The 20972-nt window shown below is 41.0% G+C and overlaps 1 protein-coding gene across 4 annotated transcripts in view; it reads left to right on the forward strand.

The window, feature by feature from the left end:
* Positions 1-20972, forward strand: part of cpne3 (copine III) — a 33447-nt gene that overhangs the window by 1183 nt on the left and 11292 nt on the right. For 2 of the 4 annotated variants that reach the window (XM_048266034.1, XM_048266033.1), the window contains exons 4-17: positions 102-176; positions 2283-2354; positions 2800-2880; positions 3168-3257; positions 4167-4265; positions 4950-5036; positions 5229-5288; positions 5573-5706; positions 5947-6001; positions 6245-6296; positions 7831-7964; positions 8244-8480; positions 11091-11217; positions 12093-12161. In XM_048266034.1, the coding sequence (XP_048121991.1) occupies positions 102-176; positions 2283-2354; positions 2800-2880; positions 3168-3257; positions 4167-4265; positions 4950-5036; positions 5229-5288; positions 5573-5706; positions 5947-6001; positions 6245-6296; positions 7831-7964; positions 8244-8480; positions 11091-11213 (1299 nt within the window). In that variant the 3' untranslated portion in view covers positions 11214-11217; positions 12093-12161. The remainder of the gene's footprint in view (positions 1-101; positions 177-2282; positions 2355-2799; positions 2881-3167; positions 3258-4166; positions 4266-4949; positions 5037-5228; positions 5289-5572; positions 5707-5946; positions 6002-6244; positions 6297-7830; positions 7965-8243; positions 8481-11090; positions 11218-12092; positions 12162-20972) is intronic. The other 2 variants (XM_048266035.1, XM_048266036.1) reach the window with 2 other exon arrangements.

Genomic DNA, 20972 nt, shown 5'->3' on the forward strand with positions numbered 1-20972 from the left:
AACAGCTCTGTGAGAAAGGGTGGTGAAATGGAGGAAGGAAGGCAGTGTTGGCACCTGAGGAGTATATATATATAACCAATGTCTGTACTGTGCTGTTTCAGATCATCTCTAGTAGTAAGCTGACTCGGCCACTGGTTCTAAAGAATAAGAAACCTGCCGGCAAAGGAACCATCACGGTAAGAACACACACACTGTTTCTGCTCGCTGAATTGGGCTGAGGGCTGCCTGTTTCAACCTCGCTGTTGACATTACACTCGTTTCCTTTCAATGGGGCAGTAATATTGTTTTCACTTCCTCCTAATCCAATCCTCCAATCCTAATTGTGATATCCAGATCGGCTTTATCTTATTATCTAATTACTTCCACAAATCTGGACAAATCTAGCCTAGAAATCTAGACGCGCCAGGGCTAGTCTAGCAACTCTCTGTTTGCTTGTGAGCTCCAGAAATCGAAACTTCAGGCCAATGAAATCGTGTATAGAGTCGTTAGGTGGGCTTAACATAATGATTGATGGCAGAGTTGCAACGGTTTGGCTTGAATTCCCTGCTACTTGAAAACAAATAAGATGGATGTTGCTGCATGCTGGCGAACAGTGTGACACGAGTTAAGATTTTATTAAGTTGGCAAACGTTTAAACTAGGGCTGTCAAAATAACTGATTAATTTTGATTAATTAATTTGAGAAAAAATAACTGATTAAAAAAATGAGTGCAGATTAATCGATTCCGTATGACCTTTGACCCCGAGCCGTTCTAGTCAGTAAAAATTAGACTGTAAAATGAAGGAGAGAGAAGAAAACGTGCTGCCTGGATCATTGATTGGAACATTTACTCTTTAAAAAACGGCCTGATGGTGTTCATAAAAAATAAAGTGTTGAAAATGAAGTCCTCTGCAATGTCTGCAGCAAGGAATTTGCATATCACCGGAGTTCATCAACTCTATAGTCGCACATCAATGCAAAGAAATAAGTGTTGACATTGAGGGGAGTGTTAATTTATTTTCATTGTGTCCCCTAGGTTATATCTGTGGCCTGAAATGCCTTGTATGGGAAAAAAAAAACTTCTTCCCGAAGCACTTTTGAATTTATTTCCTCAGCATATTAGGTCATATCATAGATTATTATGGCAATTATTTGAACAGTGAAAATAATAATAAAAAAGTTTTTGAACTTTAATGTCACTAATGCTGATTATTCAATGATTCATTTGAATTTAAATATGTAAAATACTTTCACAGCAAAAAATATATATGCGATTAATTAATCACAGAGTATGTAATTAATTAGATTAATTTTTTTAATCGATTGACAACCCTAGTTTAAACTAGCCAACTAGCTCAGCTGGTGGGAAACGCATGGGACTCATAGCGCTGCCGCTGTCCTATTGCGTGCAGAGGGAATTTGAAAGACAACTGATTATCCTGCCCCTCGGACTGAGCACTGCGAACGGTGAGTGCCCAGACCCTACATTTTAATGTGGGTCTGGCTCGTCAGGCTAGGACAAATCTTGATAACATTGACATTTATTGTCGCACTCTATTTCACACTAGTCCACAGTTTTCCACTACATACATGTATTGTACAATCAAAACTCCTTATTACCAAGATAGCAAGAGGCTGATGGACCACTGTCGGTCCACTGGGGGCAGATCTGGCGGTCCGCTGGCATTTTGCTCATCAGTTTTCTGGCGGGTTGCAGACAAATGGCCCAATATATGCCACTATTGGTCTAAAATCGTTTTCATTTGCTCAGTTATACTCCATACATAATTTTAATAACACTTCATGTATTGTCTTAATATTCTTGACAAGTTCAATTTAAAGAGATGGTGGCCCAACGGCGGACCACAAGTGGCACGCCACCAGCGGCATACCACCAGCGGTCTGCTATCTGCCAATCTGATTTTGCCATCTGGGTTAAATGCACATTTTGCATTCCGCTGGTGCCATTAGCTAATCCTTTGGCACAGTATGCTATAGATATGTTAACAATCCGGTCACGTTACTTTTCCACTGACATCATTTAATGCATGTGTGATGGCTCTTGTCAGCCACTTTCAGTCACTTGTTACTCCACCACTCCAAATGATTGAAAGAACTTGCCAATGTGTTTTAAGGCCTGTGTGATTACACCATCAGCATATCATATGATCACCTGCATACCGTAATACTAGACAGAAGTAAATATAATGACCGATAGCTTTGTTCACAAGTTCTGTTGAACAAAACACCCAAATAGAATGTTCTTTAATGTCACTAAAGCAACTGCTTCCTTTCATCTGCAGGTCTCTGCTGAGGAGATCAAGGACAACAGGGTGGTGAACTTTGAGGTGGAGGCTAGGAAGCTGGACAACAAGGTGAGTAGGGCGCTGTGAGAACAGCTTGTTTAAGATGTGTAGTCATGCGCAATGGTAGGGGTATCGCAGCAGCAGTGTTCTGTATGACATTTTACAGCTCGCCTGTATAATCAGTTATAGAGGAAAGGAGGGAGTTAAGATTTGTGGAAAGTTTCTAATAGGCTTTACAAATTCCAGCATTCCAAAATGAATTGTTGATGTTCTAATTTCTTATTAATTGTATTGGTGTAGCCTTACATTATATATTTTTAGATTAAGCCATTGCTTTCAGTCTGCATGGGACATTCTAGTATTTTGCTTTAAAAATGATATTAAAGTTAAAAGGTCTACTTTTAGCTGTTAAACCCATTTTAGAAGTATGCTCCATCATACAATGTCTTCATCAATTCATGTTTCCCCCAAAAGAAAATAAAGTTAAAACCTTGGCTATTGAATTGTCTTGTAGGATTTCTTTGGGAAATCAGATCCTTACTTGGAGTTCTACAGACAGCTGGAGTCAGGGTGGCAGCTTGCACATCGGACAGAGGTAAGCACACTTACCATGACGCAGTATCCGTGGATATTCACAGCTGAAAAGGAAGACACCAAAGGGACAATGTATGTAGTTCATGTAGTCGTTCATGTTGGGGCACCTTGCTTAATAGGTTCATCGTATTTTAGGGTTTGGTGGCAACTTTACTGTAGAGGGCAATTTAGCTTCTGTGAGTTTTAATCCCCACTAGCCTTGGACAGCAGGTTATTCCTCTGAAGCCTGCAGTGAATGTTATTCCTCAAAGTCATGGCACTGTTGTCTCACACTTTGTTTTTGTGCAGGTTGTGAAGAATAATCTGAACCCCTGTTGGAGACCCTTCAGAATCCCTGTACAGAGTCTATGTGGAGGAGATATGGACAAACCTATTAAAGTAAGGATCAGAACATAGATTGATAGATACTTTAATGTCCCCATAGGGAATTTTGCCTTGGACTCCACAAAGCTTGGCCCAACAACAGAGAGACACAACAACAAAAACACACATAGGCAGACCTAGAGACACACAGACAATCTAATGGGTAAGGATGTCAGTTAAAAATACACAAATAATTAAAAATAACATACGTATACAAACACACACACACACTGTCCCATGTACATCCGTCTGCACCTTTCACTGACCACACTAACCCTGCAAGCACTCTTCCAGTTTCACACGTAGATCACCACATGTACAGGAGTGAAACAGTTCCTACATGCGACTAGCTCTGCACCATGTGCAATGTCACCATGCACACAGTGGAAGCTACTAACTTAAGCTTAAGCACTGATTCACGGCAATGTGTTCCTAAACTGTTCTGTGTGTGTGTCTCTGGGTGGCTGGTTGCAGCATTGTGTGGATGTACATCGGGCACTGCTTTTCAATGGTGATGAATAACTAATCACTAACTTGATTTTCAGCTGTTTGTCTAAAGCAGTACTACTCAAGGACAAGTGAGTTCCCCAACGTCATAATTTGTTTGAGGTTTAGAGTGCGTGTGCTTCTGTGCATTTGTAGCTGAGTGGTCAGACTAGATACTTGAAGGTGTGTGTGTTTGTGTGTTTTGGTGTGTGTTTTGGGGAGGTGTGTATGAATGTGTCATTGAGTGTGGTCCACATTTCCAAGAAACTCCCATTTGCCATTGACTCATGAGTTGTAACACCTCTAGTGGGTTGAAGGGTATCTTCTTTTACATGACTTCTCTTCACTGCATGCTGTGTGGGGTGGTAACAGCGTGTAACCAGGATGGCTTATGTTCACTTTGTCTGGAGTAATGATTAACTGGCCCCTGGCCCTCAGGTGGAGTGCTACGACTATGACAACGACGGGTCTCATGACTTGATTGGGATATTTGAAACAACGCTTACGCGCCTGACAGAGGCTTCACGCACAACACCGGTAAGTGGTCCTAACCCTCTCAGTACACTATTAATTTCCAAGAGGTGTAACCAGGATTAAAATGAAACTCATGTTGGCACATTAAATGCTCATGGAGTCCTTTTGGAAGTACAGCACACACTTTCTACTAAACAAAGGTTTTAAAGATGGACTCCAGCCATAGATTAGCCCCAAAAAATGATCTTAGTTCCTGAAAGATATATATTCATAAGTTTGTTTCATTAAAAAAAAAAAAAAATAAGCCCATCATGGCCGTGAAACGGCTTGCATGCATTCTATGGGGATCTAATTGCCCCCTCCCCGCCCCAGACTCTGTATAAAAGTCTGCCTACTAGATAACTTGGTTTGACAACGTTATCAAATGGCGTTATCAACTGTGATCTGTTAATGTAAGAAAGCTAACACGTTAGCTTGCTTATCTTGTAAAACTAAATGTGCCGATGAAATCTATTTTTCCAGAAATAAGTCTGGTTCCGCAAATTAGCCAGGATTGGGTTCCATCTGTTGTTATGCAACAATGACGGGCTGTTCTGATTTATTATTCTGAAACCTCCAATGACCGTATAATGTCGGGCACCTGGCACTGACTGGTTGGATGTGTACATAAATCTACTAAACTTTGTTAAACCTCATGTACCTGTCACCTGTCTTGTAGGGTTACAGAGTGTTTGTGTTGTCTGACAGGCAGAATTTGAGTGTGTGAACATGAAGAAGAAGCAGAAGAAGAAGCACTATAAGAACTCCGGAGTTGTCAGTGTCAAGCTGTGTGAGGTACCATGCTGCTTTCATTCAAGATTTTATTGTGTGTGTGCACGTGCGTTTGTGTGTGTGCGCGTGCGTGTGTTTGTGCGCGTGTGTCTGTGCGCGCGTGCGTGCATGAAAGAGTTTTAAGGTTAGAAAAGATATAAAAGAATCATGTTGAGTTGATTTTGTTTTTGCGTTGTGCCTTTTGGATGTGTGCAGATCGTGAAGGAGTACACGTTCCTGGACTACATCATGGGAGGGTGTCAAATCAACTTTACGGTAAGCATCAGCCTTGCAAGCCGGATACACATTAGAAACACTGACACACAGATCCTCAGTGTTTATCAGTACCAATATACAAATACACTTGAAGAGCATTCAAATTCGCAAACATAAGCTAACGTTTGCAAACCGGTTTCTGTTTGCACACACCTCTGTATTCCTGGGCCTTGCATATGCCAACCCAATCACTCACACTCACACTCAAACACACACGCACACACACACACACACACACACACACACACAGCAATAACTCTTGTAGTTGTTGTGGCTGTGTGCAGGTGGCGGTGGACTTCACCGGCTCCAATGGTGACCCTCGCTCCCCTGACTCGCTGCACTACATCAGTCCCAGTGGGGTCAACGAGTACCTGAGCGCCATCTGGTCTGTCGGCATGGTGATCCAGGACTACGACAGGTGACTGAACTACTCCATCCCATAAACACACACACTACAGTGACAGATACACATCCATGAAGAAAACACAACTAATTACACAGACAACTGACAACAACTGATGGATTTACTAGAAACAGTGTCACTTGTGTTCTTGTGTATTTTGTTGACTAATGCGCAAGGTTCTCAGCGGTTTCAGTGACCAGGTAAATAAATAACAGGCAAAGGACTCTATTAGATCTCTGTCCTTTCTTCCCACAGTGATAAACTGTTTCCTGCACTTGGGTTTGGAGCTCAGGTTCCCCCTAACTGGCAGGTACAGCCACAATGATATTTTACATTACATTACATATTTACAGATATTTACAGTCTGCCCCTCTTTCACTTTGTTTTTCTCTTTCTCTCGCTCTCTCACTCTTTCTTTCTATCTCTCTCTTTTTTCCTTCTCTTGCTCTCTTTCTCGTTCTCTATCTCTCTCTCACTCACTCACCCACACACACACACACATTCGTGTACTGCTGTGTAATTATTGTGGATGTGTGTGTTGCTATATTTGCAGGTCTCTCATGAGTTCCCTCTGAACTTCAACGCCACCAGCCCGTACTGCCAGGGTGAGTTGCTCCTACTGTATCCTCCCACCAGCAGGGTACCCACGGGTCATGTGATTTCTGAAATATCATTGGATTTTAATACAGTCTATTTCAGACATGGAAAGTCAGGGAATTTTATCATTTTTGAGGCAAAGTCAGGAATATCCAGGAGTGTGTTGTAGCAGTTCAAAATCTACTTGCCAAAATGCATTAATACATATTTATTTTCAGGCAGCGTTGGTGTTTATTAGGTTATTAGCTTTTCCCATTACTGCCTGCTTGAGTGGTTGTGGTTAGCCCTACCTTTTGTTTTTTCATTTATTCATTTCCTGCTCTAAAAAAAGCCAAAGATTCTGGAATGCTACGCGGCTCTTCTAAAACCTTTCAGTGTACCATTCATTATACAGTAGGTCATGGAAATCCAGTTTTGTTTTTGTCAGGGAAAAGTCATGGTGGGAACCCTGAGCCCTGTTTGCAGTGTGCATCTTTGTTCTCAATGAAGGGAGTAGTTTGGAGATGACGTCTGAGTGGCAGCGTATAGTCAAAGCAGACTTACTCACAGACCTCCCTGCCTTGACAAAACCTTTACCCAGAGCCTAATCGTAGACCCATTCTCCATGCTTCCCACGTGTTTCCTTTACACACACTCTTTTCCATCACGGACTGGACTCTTCACGTCCCCCAGAAAGAGTGTGTTGAAGTCACACTTTCCCTCCAGCAGCTACATGTCCGGTTATTGCTCTCAAATATATCCAGATTCATTTGACACGGCACCAACTCCATTTCACTAGTGCTCTTTAAAAAAGAAAAAGGAAATAAAACAGCTGCTTGTTTTTAAACACCAGCTGCTGGTAACTTCATAGCCTTTAGCTGATGATCCATGGGGCAACTTTTGCTTGTAACTTTGCAACGTTTGCTTGCATTATTGTGGTTTTTGATTGTTCCCATGGGCAGCAATTTATTTTCTGGAGAAAATGATCGGTAGGCAAATCACCATGATCATCCAATCAGAATAAATTGAACTGGTTATGTGGTTGCCCAGCAACATTGCTCAAAAAGTTGTCCCATGTATTATCATGAGTATAGACTACCTCTCTGCATGCGTGTCTGTGTGCATATCTACCATCTACTGGATCAGCATTGTACTGCACATCCACTTTTGCACAGACAATACGCAAGATCCACACAGACACAACATTTGGCTGCAGCACAGAAAGACCACACGGGCCGGACGTTATGATGAATTTTGCGCCATCCGTTCAGTGTGTTGACCGCATCTGTAGAAGTAGCATACTCAGGCATTTAGAGGAGGAAGGGAGATCAGGTCTGCTGGACAACACAAGAGACTGGACACGATCAAGAGAGACAGAAGTTAGAGGGCTGTCATGAAGTATAGTGGCATCTACAGTGCCCAGTGTGCTCAACCAACAAGCTTCAAACTGGGAGCCATAATGATCAATTATTGATGATAATTAATCAAATGTGTCCCTTCCAATCCACTGCTCTCCCTTAGTTTGCCAGTCATTGTGTCTGTGCGTGTGTGTGTGTGTGGTAGGTATTGAAGGCGTAGTGGAGGCCTACAGACTATGCCTCCCCCAGGTGCGCCTCTACGGCCCCACAAACTTCTCCCCCGTCATCAACCACGTGGCCAGGTTTGCTCACCAAGCAGCCAGTCAGAAGACGGCGTCGGTAAGAGCCTGACTCATTTTCGTCATGTAGCATCGCCATTTTATCTGTCATCTTTTCACTCCACCCTCTTTGTTAATGATTATGCAAGTTTTTATTGTGTTCTGAGATCAATATTCAGATAAAGGGTAAGGGACCCCCCCAATCTTTCTTTCTCTCTTTCTTTTCTTTTCTTTCTTTCTTTCTTTCTTTCTTTCTCTCTTTCTTTCTTTATTTCTCTATCTCTATCTCCCCTCTCTCTCTCTCTCTCTCTTTCTCTCTCTTTCTCTTTCTCTCTCGCAGCAATACTTTGTGCTGCTCATCATCACGGACGGTGTAATCACAGATCTGGACCAGACACGCTCAGCCATCGTCAACGCCTCCCGTCTGCCCATGTCCATCATCATTGTTGGCGTGGGCGGCGCCGACTTCACCGCCATGGAGTTCCTGGATGGCGACGACGGCCGTCTACGCGCCCCCAGCGGCGAGACAGCCAGCCGAGACATCGTGCAGTTTGTGCCTTTCAGAAACTTCCAGAACGTGAGTTCTTCTCACTCCTCCCTGCCTAAACTGCATTTCAGTTCAGCGTCCACTGTGTTCAGTTTTTGGTTGTTTTGGGCATGCAATCAAGGCGGTTTCTCTTTTCTTTGAGTGCTAACGCACACTTATGCGCGCACACACACACATACACGTGGTGTAATGATGTGTCTGAGGAGAAACAAAGCCATTTCCTGCTGCTACTGCCTAAGCCATGATTTGCTTCACTATCTGCTCCCAATGCTAAAAAACTGACGTCTTTTATGACCTCTTGCACTGTTGGTGAAGTTGTTGTTACATGGTAATGGGTAATATTCCACTGTGATCATACCAGTTATGTTAGCTGTTCAGTTGCACAGAAAACCAGGCCTGTTGAGATGGGATTGACAAAAGTGTGTGTGTGTGTGTGTGTGTGACTAGAATTCTGTTGCAGCTTTGACATCAGTTGCCTTGGTTATCTGGGGTTATTCAGCCAGCTGTGTAGGTTTTGGAGTCAGTAAGACGGTTACGCTAAAGAGAATGTGTTTGGCAGTCCAACAATGAGATTACGGTTTGGCTGCAGCTCTGGTGAGGTCAATTATGATGCCTCTGTAGTCCTGCTGATGGCCAGTGGGTTGTGGTTGTCATTAGGAGTCGGTATTGCCTTTGTAGTCCTGCTGATGGCCAGTGGGTTGTGGTTGTCATTAGGAGTCTGTATTGGCAAGAATCTACGGTGCAGAACATGATGCAGGGTTATGATACAATATAATGTGGTATGTTGCGATATATAGCAATAGCATGGCATTATCATGCCTTTTTTTAAAAACACATTTTAGGAATAGCATCAAACCTCTATATGCATAAAATCAGAGTGAAAAGGCTCACTTTTTTAAGCAATGAGAACATTGGCATTCACATTTATGAAAGCATCCCAAAATCATAGAACGGCATAACGCAACATAAAATGAACCTTTAAATTGACGTTTGTTACTGTATGATGACCAAACATAGTAACCATAAACATAATAATCAATTCACGATACTGAAATATATTGATATTTTCTTACGCACTTAGTTGTCATGGTGACATTCCTGTCTCGATGCTCTCTGTGCAGAAGAAGCTGTGAATATGATGGTATACTCGCACAATGTAATGAAGGCAAGTGATCCCAGATATCAGTGACAATGGTGACTGCCAGACATATCCGAAAGATCACTGCGGGTTTAAAGTGCTACTAGACAGCTGGAGATGTTTATCCAAACGTGATTGACTTGGGCTACAATGGAGCTTGGTGATGGTTTGAGCCCTGATGTGGTGGTGTATTGTTTGCGACGGTGACAGGGAAGCTACACCAGGCGCGTAACTGAAGCGTTCAGTTCACAACACGTAAAGTCCATTTTAGACGAATGGTCTATTTTTTCCAAACGTACGTGCCGCTATCACGTCTGGTGTAGCTAATTCCATTGCTTATAGTGAAAGCTCAGACGCAACACGAATGCAACGCTTCAGTTACGTGTCTGGTGTAGCTTAGCCCTGAGGCCCAAACGGGTTAGAGTAGTCTACCATTGCTTGTGGATTAGTTAGCCTTCTCCTCCAGTTTAGATGGTTCCTTCATGGTCTTGGTTGTCTCTCTGTTGTGTTATGTAGATTAATAATACTATTCCTCTGACTTGGTTAATCGATGTAATATGATACTGAAATGTAATGAATGAAACTGCTAAATAAATGTCTAAATAAATAATAATAAATGATAAATCTGAATCTCATAAATGAAATGTAAATTCATGAAACTGCTTAAACACTGGTTATGGTGACCGTTAACATTATTTGATTATAGACTACCGTGTAGTGAACGAGTATAAGTAATATGCTCCGAACTTGGCTAATTGCTGTATAATGTCAGTATGTGGCATTTGTGCCATTGCGTTTGTTGGCCCTTGTACAGTATATGGCGATGTTGCTTCCACTATTTGAATTTAGGTCGTCTATTAAAGTGCTTTGGTTGTGGTAGTCCATAGTTAAAGCTGCAGTTGGCAAGTCTGACAGATTGAGGGGACTTAGCTAAAATGTTTAATGTTTACAACTCTCATGCTCCTCCCCCACTACCACCAAGCACCATCTCATCGAGTTCAAGCTCATCAGTGTGCACCAGACTGCACCAGACTGTGATTGACAGTCAGATTTCACACAGCCCTGCTATGATTGGACCAGAAGAACCGGGAGCTGTGGATTTTTGCAAAACAAATAACAGGCTCTAGGTGGAGGTAGAAATGCAGGTTTTTTTCTAAAACCAGCTGATTTACGTTGTTCTGTCGGAGCAAAAATCTTGCCAACTGCAGCTTTAAGGGCTGAGTCTTAGTTAACCTGTTACATGGTTTTAGGCAACGGTAGTTAGCCTGTTGCGTGGTTTTAGGCAAAGCTAGTTAGCTTGTTGCTCAGTTTTAAGTGATGCTAGTTAGCTTGTTGCACGGTTTTAGGCGTCGCTAGTTACTGTAGCCTGTTGCACGTTTTAGGCGTCGCTAGTTAGCATTATCCACGTTCTAGGTGACGCTAGTTAGCCGTATGCACGTTCTGAGTGACGCTAGCTAGCTAGCCTGCTCCTGAGTTCTCCCTGTGTCTCCCTCTCCTTGCAGGCCACCAGAGAGGCTCTAGCCCAGAGCGTCCTGGCCGAGTTACCTCAGCAAGTGTCCTCCTACTTCAAAATGCTCAAACTGATGCCTGTCCATGAACCTGCCCATGATCCTGCCCCTTCGTAGAAATGTAGGGCTATTTCTTACCTGACCCCCACACACCCACCCACCCATGGACTATGTCCCATCTCAGGGGCTGCGTGGTTCTACTACTGTGGTCTACAAAGATATGGCCTTGAATTTGAACGTCCCTGTAATGGTCACCAGTGCACAATGAAACTTGGGATCTGTTTGGTCATGGAGGATCCACCTGTTGGATCTCCCACAACCACAGAAAAGAAAGCTGCTTTCGTTGGCTGTCTTTTACAGCAGTTTTCTAAATGGGATAGTGTAGTTGCTCCACTGTCACTCAAGGGCGGATCACATTTAGCGGCATGCACTATGAAACGCATTACTTTCAATGGCTTGCGCACGCAAGAACTGGTCCACCACATTTTGCTGCTCTTGCGCCTGTAAATCATAGGTATTTTGCGCTGAGCCCAGCGGCAAGCACAACAAAAATCTTTTGGGGAATTACCTCAACCAAGAGCAACCTAGCTGTGAGCGCAGCGCATACCGCTAGCAATGTGACCCCCCCCCTCTTCATTCAGTTTACAGATGTAGCCCCAGACCCATGCAGCCCCTGAAATGAGACTCAGTCATGTTTACTGCCTTTGTTGAGTGCATGCTCAGACAATAGACACCCCAGTCATCCTCAGCTTCATGTGCTTCTCCTTATCTGTCGTATGGCAAAAAGCATGTGGAAAAGCATGTCAAATGTCAGTGGTATGCTAATGCTATAGCCTTCCTTCCAGTGATCCGAAATCATATAGGCTTTACCCCAAATTATATCCCACCGGCATCCTTGTGCAAATTCATTGAAACAAGACATGATTTCCCCAAGTTACAATCAAATCCATTCCATATGTTGAAACTACCATATGTTGCTACTTTTTACATTTGTAGGCCAGGGCTGAATTATCGCGGACCTCCACCATTTAGGTAATGCCTTTGCCGTGGTTTGTCTCTCTGTCGGTAAGTCCGTTTGGCTCTAAGCAGAATTATGCAAAATCTTGTGGTCCGATTTTCATAATATCTGGAAAGGTGTGACATGCCCAAGGAAGAACCCAAATCACAAGCTGGATCCAAAAGTTTAGTTTCACTTTCACTCATGTTTCAAGATACAATTGACCTTGGTGGAGGCCTGTGTTCTCCAAGTGCTCAAACGTTTGTGATGTAATGAAATTGCAGTGGTCAGATGCAATACAATTATTGTATCAGCCAGTATTGTATGTTTTTTTTTCACTAAGTCTAATTGTTGAAATTAATTTGCACAAGGGTGTAGAAGATCAAGTTATTTTGTAGGCTGCTCGAACTCAGTTATTTTTGCTGCGTTATTTATAGAAATTGGCCACATTAGCTTGGAAAAAAAGAACATGCTAATGGCATTCGAGCCAACCTATGCTGTGTTGCATTGAGTTGAGTTGAGTTCAGTTAAAAGGTAAGTTAAGTTATTTATCCTGAAGGAAATTTACGCTTTACATTTTGCCCTTGACCACTGGCAGCACACAGGAAGCACTTGGGTGTAATTGCCTTGCTCGGGAGAGTCCTGTTTAATCACTGCCCCTACCCGCATTGTCCTCCCTGTCAGGGACAGATTTCCTCTATTCATATGCTCAGTAGCTTTGCACAACAGTTTCCATTGTACCTCTGACTTGGTTAATCCAGAGCCATATAAAGGTAGAGTTGCGACAACTCCATTGACGCTAATGTTCCATTTTTTTCCAACAATGGCAGCTAATGGAAGCCTCAAATAGTTCCCGGAAGTTAACAATTAATAATAGCAGCAGTGCAGTTACAGCAGTATAGACTGTTTGTAGCCAACATTTCAGACTCAGATTTACATTCCTTTGCCTCATCCGAATAATAATAATAATAACAGTAATAGTAGTAAAGTAATAGTAGGCTATCAATAGACTAATTATAATAATAAAACATTTATGTCGACTATGACTTTTCTGCTGCTCAGTCTTTACCGTTCCTCATCAAATAAATTAAAAGACGCTAAAAGCCCAATAAATGTGCCACACGTAATAGCCGAATATAAGATAACCCTTGCCTATCCCATTTCAATTAGGCAGCACTACACCACCACGAACAAGTTGTCATTACGTTTTTTGCGTTATAGGCCTACAACTTTTATGACGTGAAGTTTCTTGGGCATTTAGCTTCACCATCACGTCAAGTTGTAACGTATGCGCAATGCTCATCTAGGCTATGGATTTAAGTGGCTTAAAGGCAGCAAAAGTGGGATATAGTGCAACTGCTTCCCCAAAACAATTCCTCCATAACTGTGTATTTAATCGTTTGATATGTGGATAACTTTCAGTGGACTAAACAAAAGGTAACGATTTTGTTATCACAAGGCTAGTTGGTTCGTTATAGGGCGAAGCATATAGCCAACTTTGTTTGCAGCAGTGAAGCTGAGTTTGTTGTTAACATTGTTGGTAACTGTCAGGGAATTTAACCCCAACATATAGATACAAGAACCACAACACGTAGTATTAACTCTGGTACCAAGAGGAGAGCCTGCTAATGTAAGGAAGAATTCATCACACCATCAGTCTCTGACAAAAACTGTGTCTTTTATTGTACAGATGCACACAGAAAATAGGAAGCAAGACATCAGCGACTTCATTGTGACATACTCTTATCTCACCTACACACACACACAGACAGGTGCAGTTCCTGTCTGTCTGGGTGCACACTTAACTTGTACTCTCTGTTCTTAGAACTCAGCACAACAACATTTAACTTGAACTCTCTGTTCTTAGAACTCAGCACAACAATATTTCTGCTCAGACAAATGGTTATGTAAGGGATAATGGACGACACGGTGGTCTGTTCACAGAAGTTAATGCACGGTCGAGGTTGTAAAACGGCCCCGAAGCGGAGTAGTGCATTAACTTCTGTGAACAGACCACCTTGGGGTCCATTATCCCGCTTATTCCACTGTTGCCACTTGCGTTGTGTTCATTTCCTGTTACAATTTAAACGTTTTAATGGCTAAAACTGTCTTGTTTGTAGAACTAATTTCTTCCGACACATATCAACTAATTTCTCAACTCACAGGACAAACTGCCGTTACTAGTTCTAAATGGATGGTTGCTACGGCCAAAGGCCAGTCGTTAGTTCTATCAGAGCCCGTCTATTAGACATTCTCTGGTTCTATCTCTCCCGTTGTCAAGCGGGCGTATCCCAAGATTCTGATGAACTTTAGCTTTGAAACATCGCTTTTACTTAGCCTGCTGTCATCCATCTAGCTAAAAGCCACCTCCGTCATATGCTACAATGTTCCAATGCTCTGAACGTCTGCATTTTACAGCTCGGATGCAACGTGACAGTTCATTTAAACTTCACGAGTTCGGCGAATTAATATACAAGTGTGATAAGGCCAAAAAAATGGATCTACTTCATAGGTGTGCAGATAACATACGGTTAACGGTCGTTCTAAATTACGTTGGACAATGGGAAATTCAACCAAGCAGTGGAATAAACAATGATAATAATAATTTCCTTACAGTAGTGTAAACGTTTCTTTATTTAGGAGCAGTAGCCTACTGTTTTTTTTATGTTGCATTCGTTTTCATTGGCAAAAGCTAGCCTAATATAATATGCATGAGAACCTATATAGATTTGAGGGAGCTGCAGCTGTTAGCATTAGAACGGTCATATTAACACAGCAGGCACTAGCCCAGTGAAGGTTCGTGTAAACCCCATCCCCAGAAACCAGTTTCAAACCAAGCTTGCGCTGATATGATGCATGATCACTGATCAAATTGCTATTTTCTGACAGGATGAGCACAACCATGCAGGTTCTCTGAATCTCAAGCTCTTTAGCCTAGCATCTTAATGCTGTATTCACAGCACGGTGAATGACAAACGGTGACAAAATGCTGTTGTTTATGAGTTCATAGCCTGGTTATTTATCAAGGACTATCACGTTTTATATGTTATTATGATCACGCATCGCATTACCGTGGGGTTACTGTGTAGGTAATGCTACGGTTAACACATGCCCACCATTACACTGGAGAGATGTTAGAAAACTTTTAAACTTTTTTTTTTATTCTCCCATGACGCTAGCTACTTAAGGTAGTTCGCTCATTATCTCAGATCAGTGAAGAACCAAAGATTGTTACCAGAGAAAACTCAGACAAGTTAATGTTAGACTTAGACTAGCTGTGTTACAGTTTCTCCACAGAGGGTTAAAGCGGAGCTAGTAATCAAGGATCTTTGGTTTGTCGTTGCAAAATTAAAATCTCCATGCGCTTTTGTAGGCTACATGCAGTCTCAAAAACACTGTTTACAGCTCTTGAGTCACGTACTAGGTCATTTTTTTTATAACAATGATTTAGATAGGACTAGGCTACACTTATGGGGTGGGTGCTATTGCGTTTTCTAAAGAATCTCCCGTCTTGGTTTTGTACAGAAACTAATATTAAGTGACACATACGTAAAAGGGAGAAAAAAGGTCACCTTCCGATATTTAGCAGGCTACGGTCTGGAATTTAATTTAATATTGTTGTAATGGTAGGATAACTACACAGTTTACACAATAATTACTGTGTTATAAATATTGTATATCAATGCATTTATTGTCTGTCAATTACCCAAAATTGTGGCTCTGTCTCTCATTGAACAGTAGCTTATTTAATGCATTCTAATCCATTGCCAATCACTTCCGGGAACTTTTTTAAGTTTACATGAACCACGTGACCTTAACGAATTTTGAACACCCATTGTCGCAACTCTACCTTTATTAAGGTTTTGCAACTACTCATAATGTCATGTGACCGTTTGTTTACAGCTAGAATGGTAGGCAAGGCACTGCAGAGAGTGGTAGGCAAGCCTACAACAGTCGGGTTGCATAGGCTACACATAGTTACAAATAGCTTCAAAATTGAAATTTTAATATCAAATATTGACCGGGATGCCGACCACTTGTGTAGGCCCTAACAGTTGGTTTTACAATAAGAAGCAAAAGGCTTGACGACCGTTTAGCCCTACCTATCCCTCGTGGTTGTGGAGGATGATGGTTAGCAGCTGTGAAGTCTTTTATTCTCAAGATAGCCTAATGGTGTAGCCTACTGTCACGAAGACGTAGGGCTAAAATACTACTATCTACAGTCATTCAAAAATGAATTGCCAGAGATAGGCTATGAAGAAAAAAAAGTGCAGCATTTTAAACATGGCAAGATTATTTTACCGAACAGTTTGTTCTAATTTGTCTCGTGAAATTCGTGCTTGTGGACATCGATCACCTATCTTCTGTCCTTCTATTTCAAGTTATCATGAGTGTCATTTGATTATATAATCATAACAAATGCTAATAAATGTAAACAGAATAGGCTTATGTGCTATAGGCTAACGTTACAGGTCAGGCTAACTCCCGTATGTCAAAATAAACTGATTTGATCCTAATTGTTTAGCGATCACACACAACAACTTAACACAGCAACCTCAAACACCACTGTTGAACCTAGGCTACTGCTTCAGTCATGTAAGAAATAAGCAGTTTATGAATTATCTTTACCCGTTTAATCAAGTCCACATGACCAAAACAACATATTTAAAGGCTGAGGTAGCATAACAGCCTAATAAAGGCGATGCTGCAATGGATAACTAATAAAACGTTTCATACAATTAATGAACTTTATCACTCACATTCTGAGTTTTTCTGGGTGGTTATATATCCATGCAGATCGTCTTCGAATAAGCCATTGCTGTTATATGATATAATATGTTACAGGATTCATGACTAACGCCATTAATGTTACATGATGCTGACTGACTCTGGCTATAACAGTAGGCTACCGTTTTAACGTCTGCTGAGTCTACTGCCTACCAAGACCTGTCGCTGTTCAGTTGAAGTTAAATGATCAAATATTGTTTGATTTTGTGTCAGCTTCAGAAGGAAGTCATGTTCCTTTCTGGTCAAATTTCACAGCTTCTAAGAAAGGCTATTGTCTTCGTGTAAACCGAGTTTTGAACAGAGAAAAAAAGTTAGGCTACCATTAGGCTACATGCAGGTTCTCCCATAACGTTATTGATACAGATCAATGCATCAAATCAGGGCGATTTTAACAACGTTCCTGTGACAGGCTATCAAATATTGAACAGTGGGATAACGTTTCATCATCACCTTTATTGATGCCTGAAATGTTGACATTGCTGAAATACATAGATGTAGCCTACTGAGAGGCAGCTGCAGACAACGATGTTCAATGGGTTCAACTTGTCCCTTGCCTACCAGCTGGATGTAAACAAAGCTATAGAACCTAGAATACGTCACATGAAAAACGTTAATAGGGAGGGAAAGTAATCTCATGGCCATAGTGGTTGCGTTCCTAGAGTTTAGCGGAATGGATGGGATTTTTTTTTTTTTAGAAAAAATATATCTTGGTGCACATTGGGATCTTAATTTAATGCCTTCCATATATTAGGCACTGGGGTCACCTTTATTGCTTCAAGTGGTCATACCTTATTTTTGGGATCAGTTGAATTGTTTTGAGTTTTTGTCGTAACATGGTGATAAGGAACTACAGCTGCATGTGACGTCACCTGTTTGGGCGCTTAATCTCTAACTGATCAATACGGCAATTTGCTTAACTGGCTTAACATATTTTTGTAATAACGGAACGTGATGTAAACCGCGTGGTGATAACCTTTTGTCTGGATAACTGGTGTTGTGCTTCTACTCACATGAAGAGCTGGCGTGTCAATGCTAGCCAGGCTAATAAACAAACCATGCTACCGTGAGTAACTTCGAAGGGTAAAGTCACGTGACTTCTTTTGTAGTTCATTTATGAAACAAAAGGAGCAATTTCGAGTTTCTTAAATAAGGCAAAATAGGGTCTGACATTTTCACAGTTAGAAGATTATTACTGTATAGACACTGAAAAATATTTTTGGTGGATAACATCACTGATTTGGCTTCACAATATTTTATTTAAAATAGGTCTATGGGACTTAACATTGGAGCTGCTCTTCGATAGGAACGCAACCACTTGGGGTGCTGGTTTTCACTTTCCCTCCCTATATCAAAGATCCTTGATTACTAGCAAGATAGAGCAAGTAATTCGTTACTATGGGAGCAAAACGGGACAGTTCCGGTCTGCATAAGTGGGAGTGTCACCTTACGTCACTAAATAAACTTTCTCTCTTAATAAGCAATAAGAACAGATAAACATAATTGTGTTCACAATATTATTGTCTGTAATCATGTATGATACCAATGAATCATTCTTTAGTACATGATATGAATAATTTAACTAGAAATGCAATTCCAAGGAATTACCAGTGCATGAAAATGCTAAAGTTGTGATGTAAAATAGCATGTATAGTTAAAACAGATAATACAGAGATGGTTACTACGGTGATGCTAGGATAGACATGGTGGTTGCATAGCTTAATAAAAGTTGATAGTTTAAAAGTAGACTGTTTAAAAGCTGAATGTAGATAGTTTAAAAGTTGTTGATAGACAGTAGATAGTTTAAAAGTTGTTGATAGACAGCTAGTTTAATAGATAGTTTAATGATAGTTTAAAAGTAGACCGTTTAAAAGTTGAAGGTAAATAGTTTAAAAGTTGTTGACAGACTGGAAGTTTAATGAATGTTGATATTCAAATAGTTTAATGGCTGTGTATAGGTAGATATTTGATGATAACTGAAAGTTGGAATGGCTCTAATGTTTGTTAGCAGTTATAAAAAAAAGATTTTTAACTATGCTAACCATGTTACTTAGCTAATGTTTTATAGCAGTGTTAGCAATGCTAACCATGTTACTTAACTAACATTTTCTAGCAATTTTACTAAACATGCTAGCAATGCTACTTAGCTAACTTAACTAATGTTTTGTAGTAGTTTTGCTAACAATGCTAACATGCTAAATATGTTAACCATGTGACTTAGCCTTAACCTAGCTTATCATTTTTAGTAGTTATGCTAACTAGCATGTTAACAATGTTAACATGCTAACTATGTTAATTATGTGACTTAGCTAACCTAGCTAATCATTTTTAGTAGTTATGCTAACTATGCTAACTAGCATGCTAACAATGTTAACTATGCTAACCATGTGACTTAGCTAACCTAGCTAATCATTTGTAGTAGTTATGCTAACTAGCATGTTAACATGCTAACTATGTTAACCATGTTACTTAGCTAACTTAGCTAATCATTTTTAGCAGTTTTGCTAAAAATGCTAACTAGCATGCTAACATGCTAACTATGCTAACCATGTTACTTAGCTAATCTTTTTTAGCAGTTTTGCTAAACATGCTAACTAGCATGCCAACAATGTTAACTATGCTAACTAGCTACAGTGGGTAGGAGTCATAGTTGATGACAAGTAACAGTTACAATGGCTGAACAGTTAAAAAGTTCAGTAGTTTAAAGGATTAAATTGTTTAATAGTGAAATATTGTAGTGAGGACTTTTATTTTGAAACAGTTTTTGGCAGAGGAAGCAGTTGAACAGGATGTGTAGTCTTAATAGGGCCAGTTTGTATGTTTAAAGCCTGAGACTGGCAGTTGATCCAGGTGGCCTGAACACCTGCCATAGGATTCTAATTGCTTAAAGGAACACCCCACCCAAAATCAGTAGTAATATATGTTCTTACCTTAACTTTCACGAGTTGAGTCATTCCTCTCCCGCGTCGGTATGTGCACTCAAACGCTCTGTAACGCTGAATGTGTTAGCATGTTGCTATGCTAGCGGGCTCTGCCATAGCCGTAGAGGGAGTAAGATGGCATTAATCAAACACATCCACGTTTTCCCTACTTAAATACAGTTGCACAAGTAGTTGATTAAAAATGTTAGGTCACACAACATGAAACGTGACGATTTTCCAAGCGAATAAACAGGAGAACTACAATGTCTGGCGCAATAGCACTTGGGAGTACTTTGACCTAGGTAGTAATATTAATTAACACCTAATTGTAGATCCTATCCACCACAGAGTTTAGAATCCATGCTTGATCGATCCCTCAGCCTCCCCCTCCCCTCTGAGCGAGAGAGGCACACACACTAGAGATGCGCTGATGGGCTATTATTTCAACCATAACTGCATAGCAAAACTTAATCCATCCATCAGCAAAGTTTTTTGACCAATTTTCAAAACCGCACCCGCCCTCCATCCGCTGTGTTTTAATGTATATGGGATGCGGCGCTGCTGACGTGAGGCTAGAAAGCTCTTGCCTGTTCTTTCTAGAAAGACTGATCCAATGCAGCAAATATATTAAAAGGCTAAAGTCCTTCCTACATTGGCTATGTTGTAGCCTATATCCACAGAATATCAGCAGCAAACTCAGTCTCAGTCTCCAAATAAAACGCACATCGGCCTGTTGCCTAGCCTATTCTGTGTGCCAATATAGCCTATCATCCAAAATGCTTGATTGCATTGCATTCTCCACATTTTTAGCTAAATGTTCATGTACTACATCAGCATTTTTGTTCCGTGAATCTTTTGTAAATTGCTTTACAATAGCGTCGGGCCCTTGTCAGCAGCCTTCGGCTTGCCTCTTGCCACTATTCACTCCTTCTTCCGATGTAATTTCTGAGTCATCTACAAGATGTTTTACACACACACACACACACACATTCACCTCAGTAAATAGAACCAACTTGACATTGACTTCAACCTGTGCTATATCCTAGATGAGACTGCCTGGGTTATTTTGTTTCGATATCAAACACATAGTAATTGTAGCCTTCAGGCAATAACAGTGTTTCCCCTACAGTGTATTTAACAGCGGCGCAGCGCCGCCGCTGGATTTTCAGCACT

This window comes from Alosa alosa, chromosome 16 (genome assembly GCF_017589495.1).
Source record: "Alosa alosa isolate M-15738 ecotype Scorff River chromosome 16, AALO_Geno_1.1, whole genome shotgun sequence".
NCBI classification, from domain to species: Eukaryota; Metazoa; Chordata; class Actinopteri; order Clupeiformes; family Clupeidae; genus Alosa; species Alosa alosa.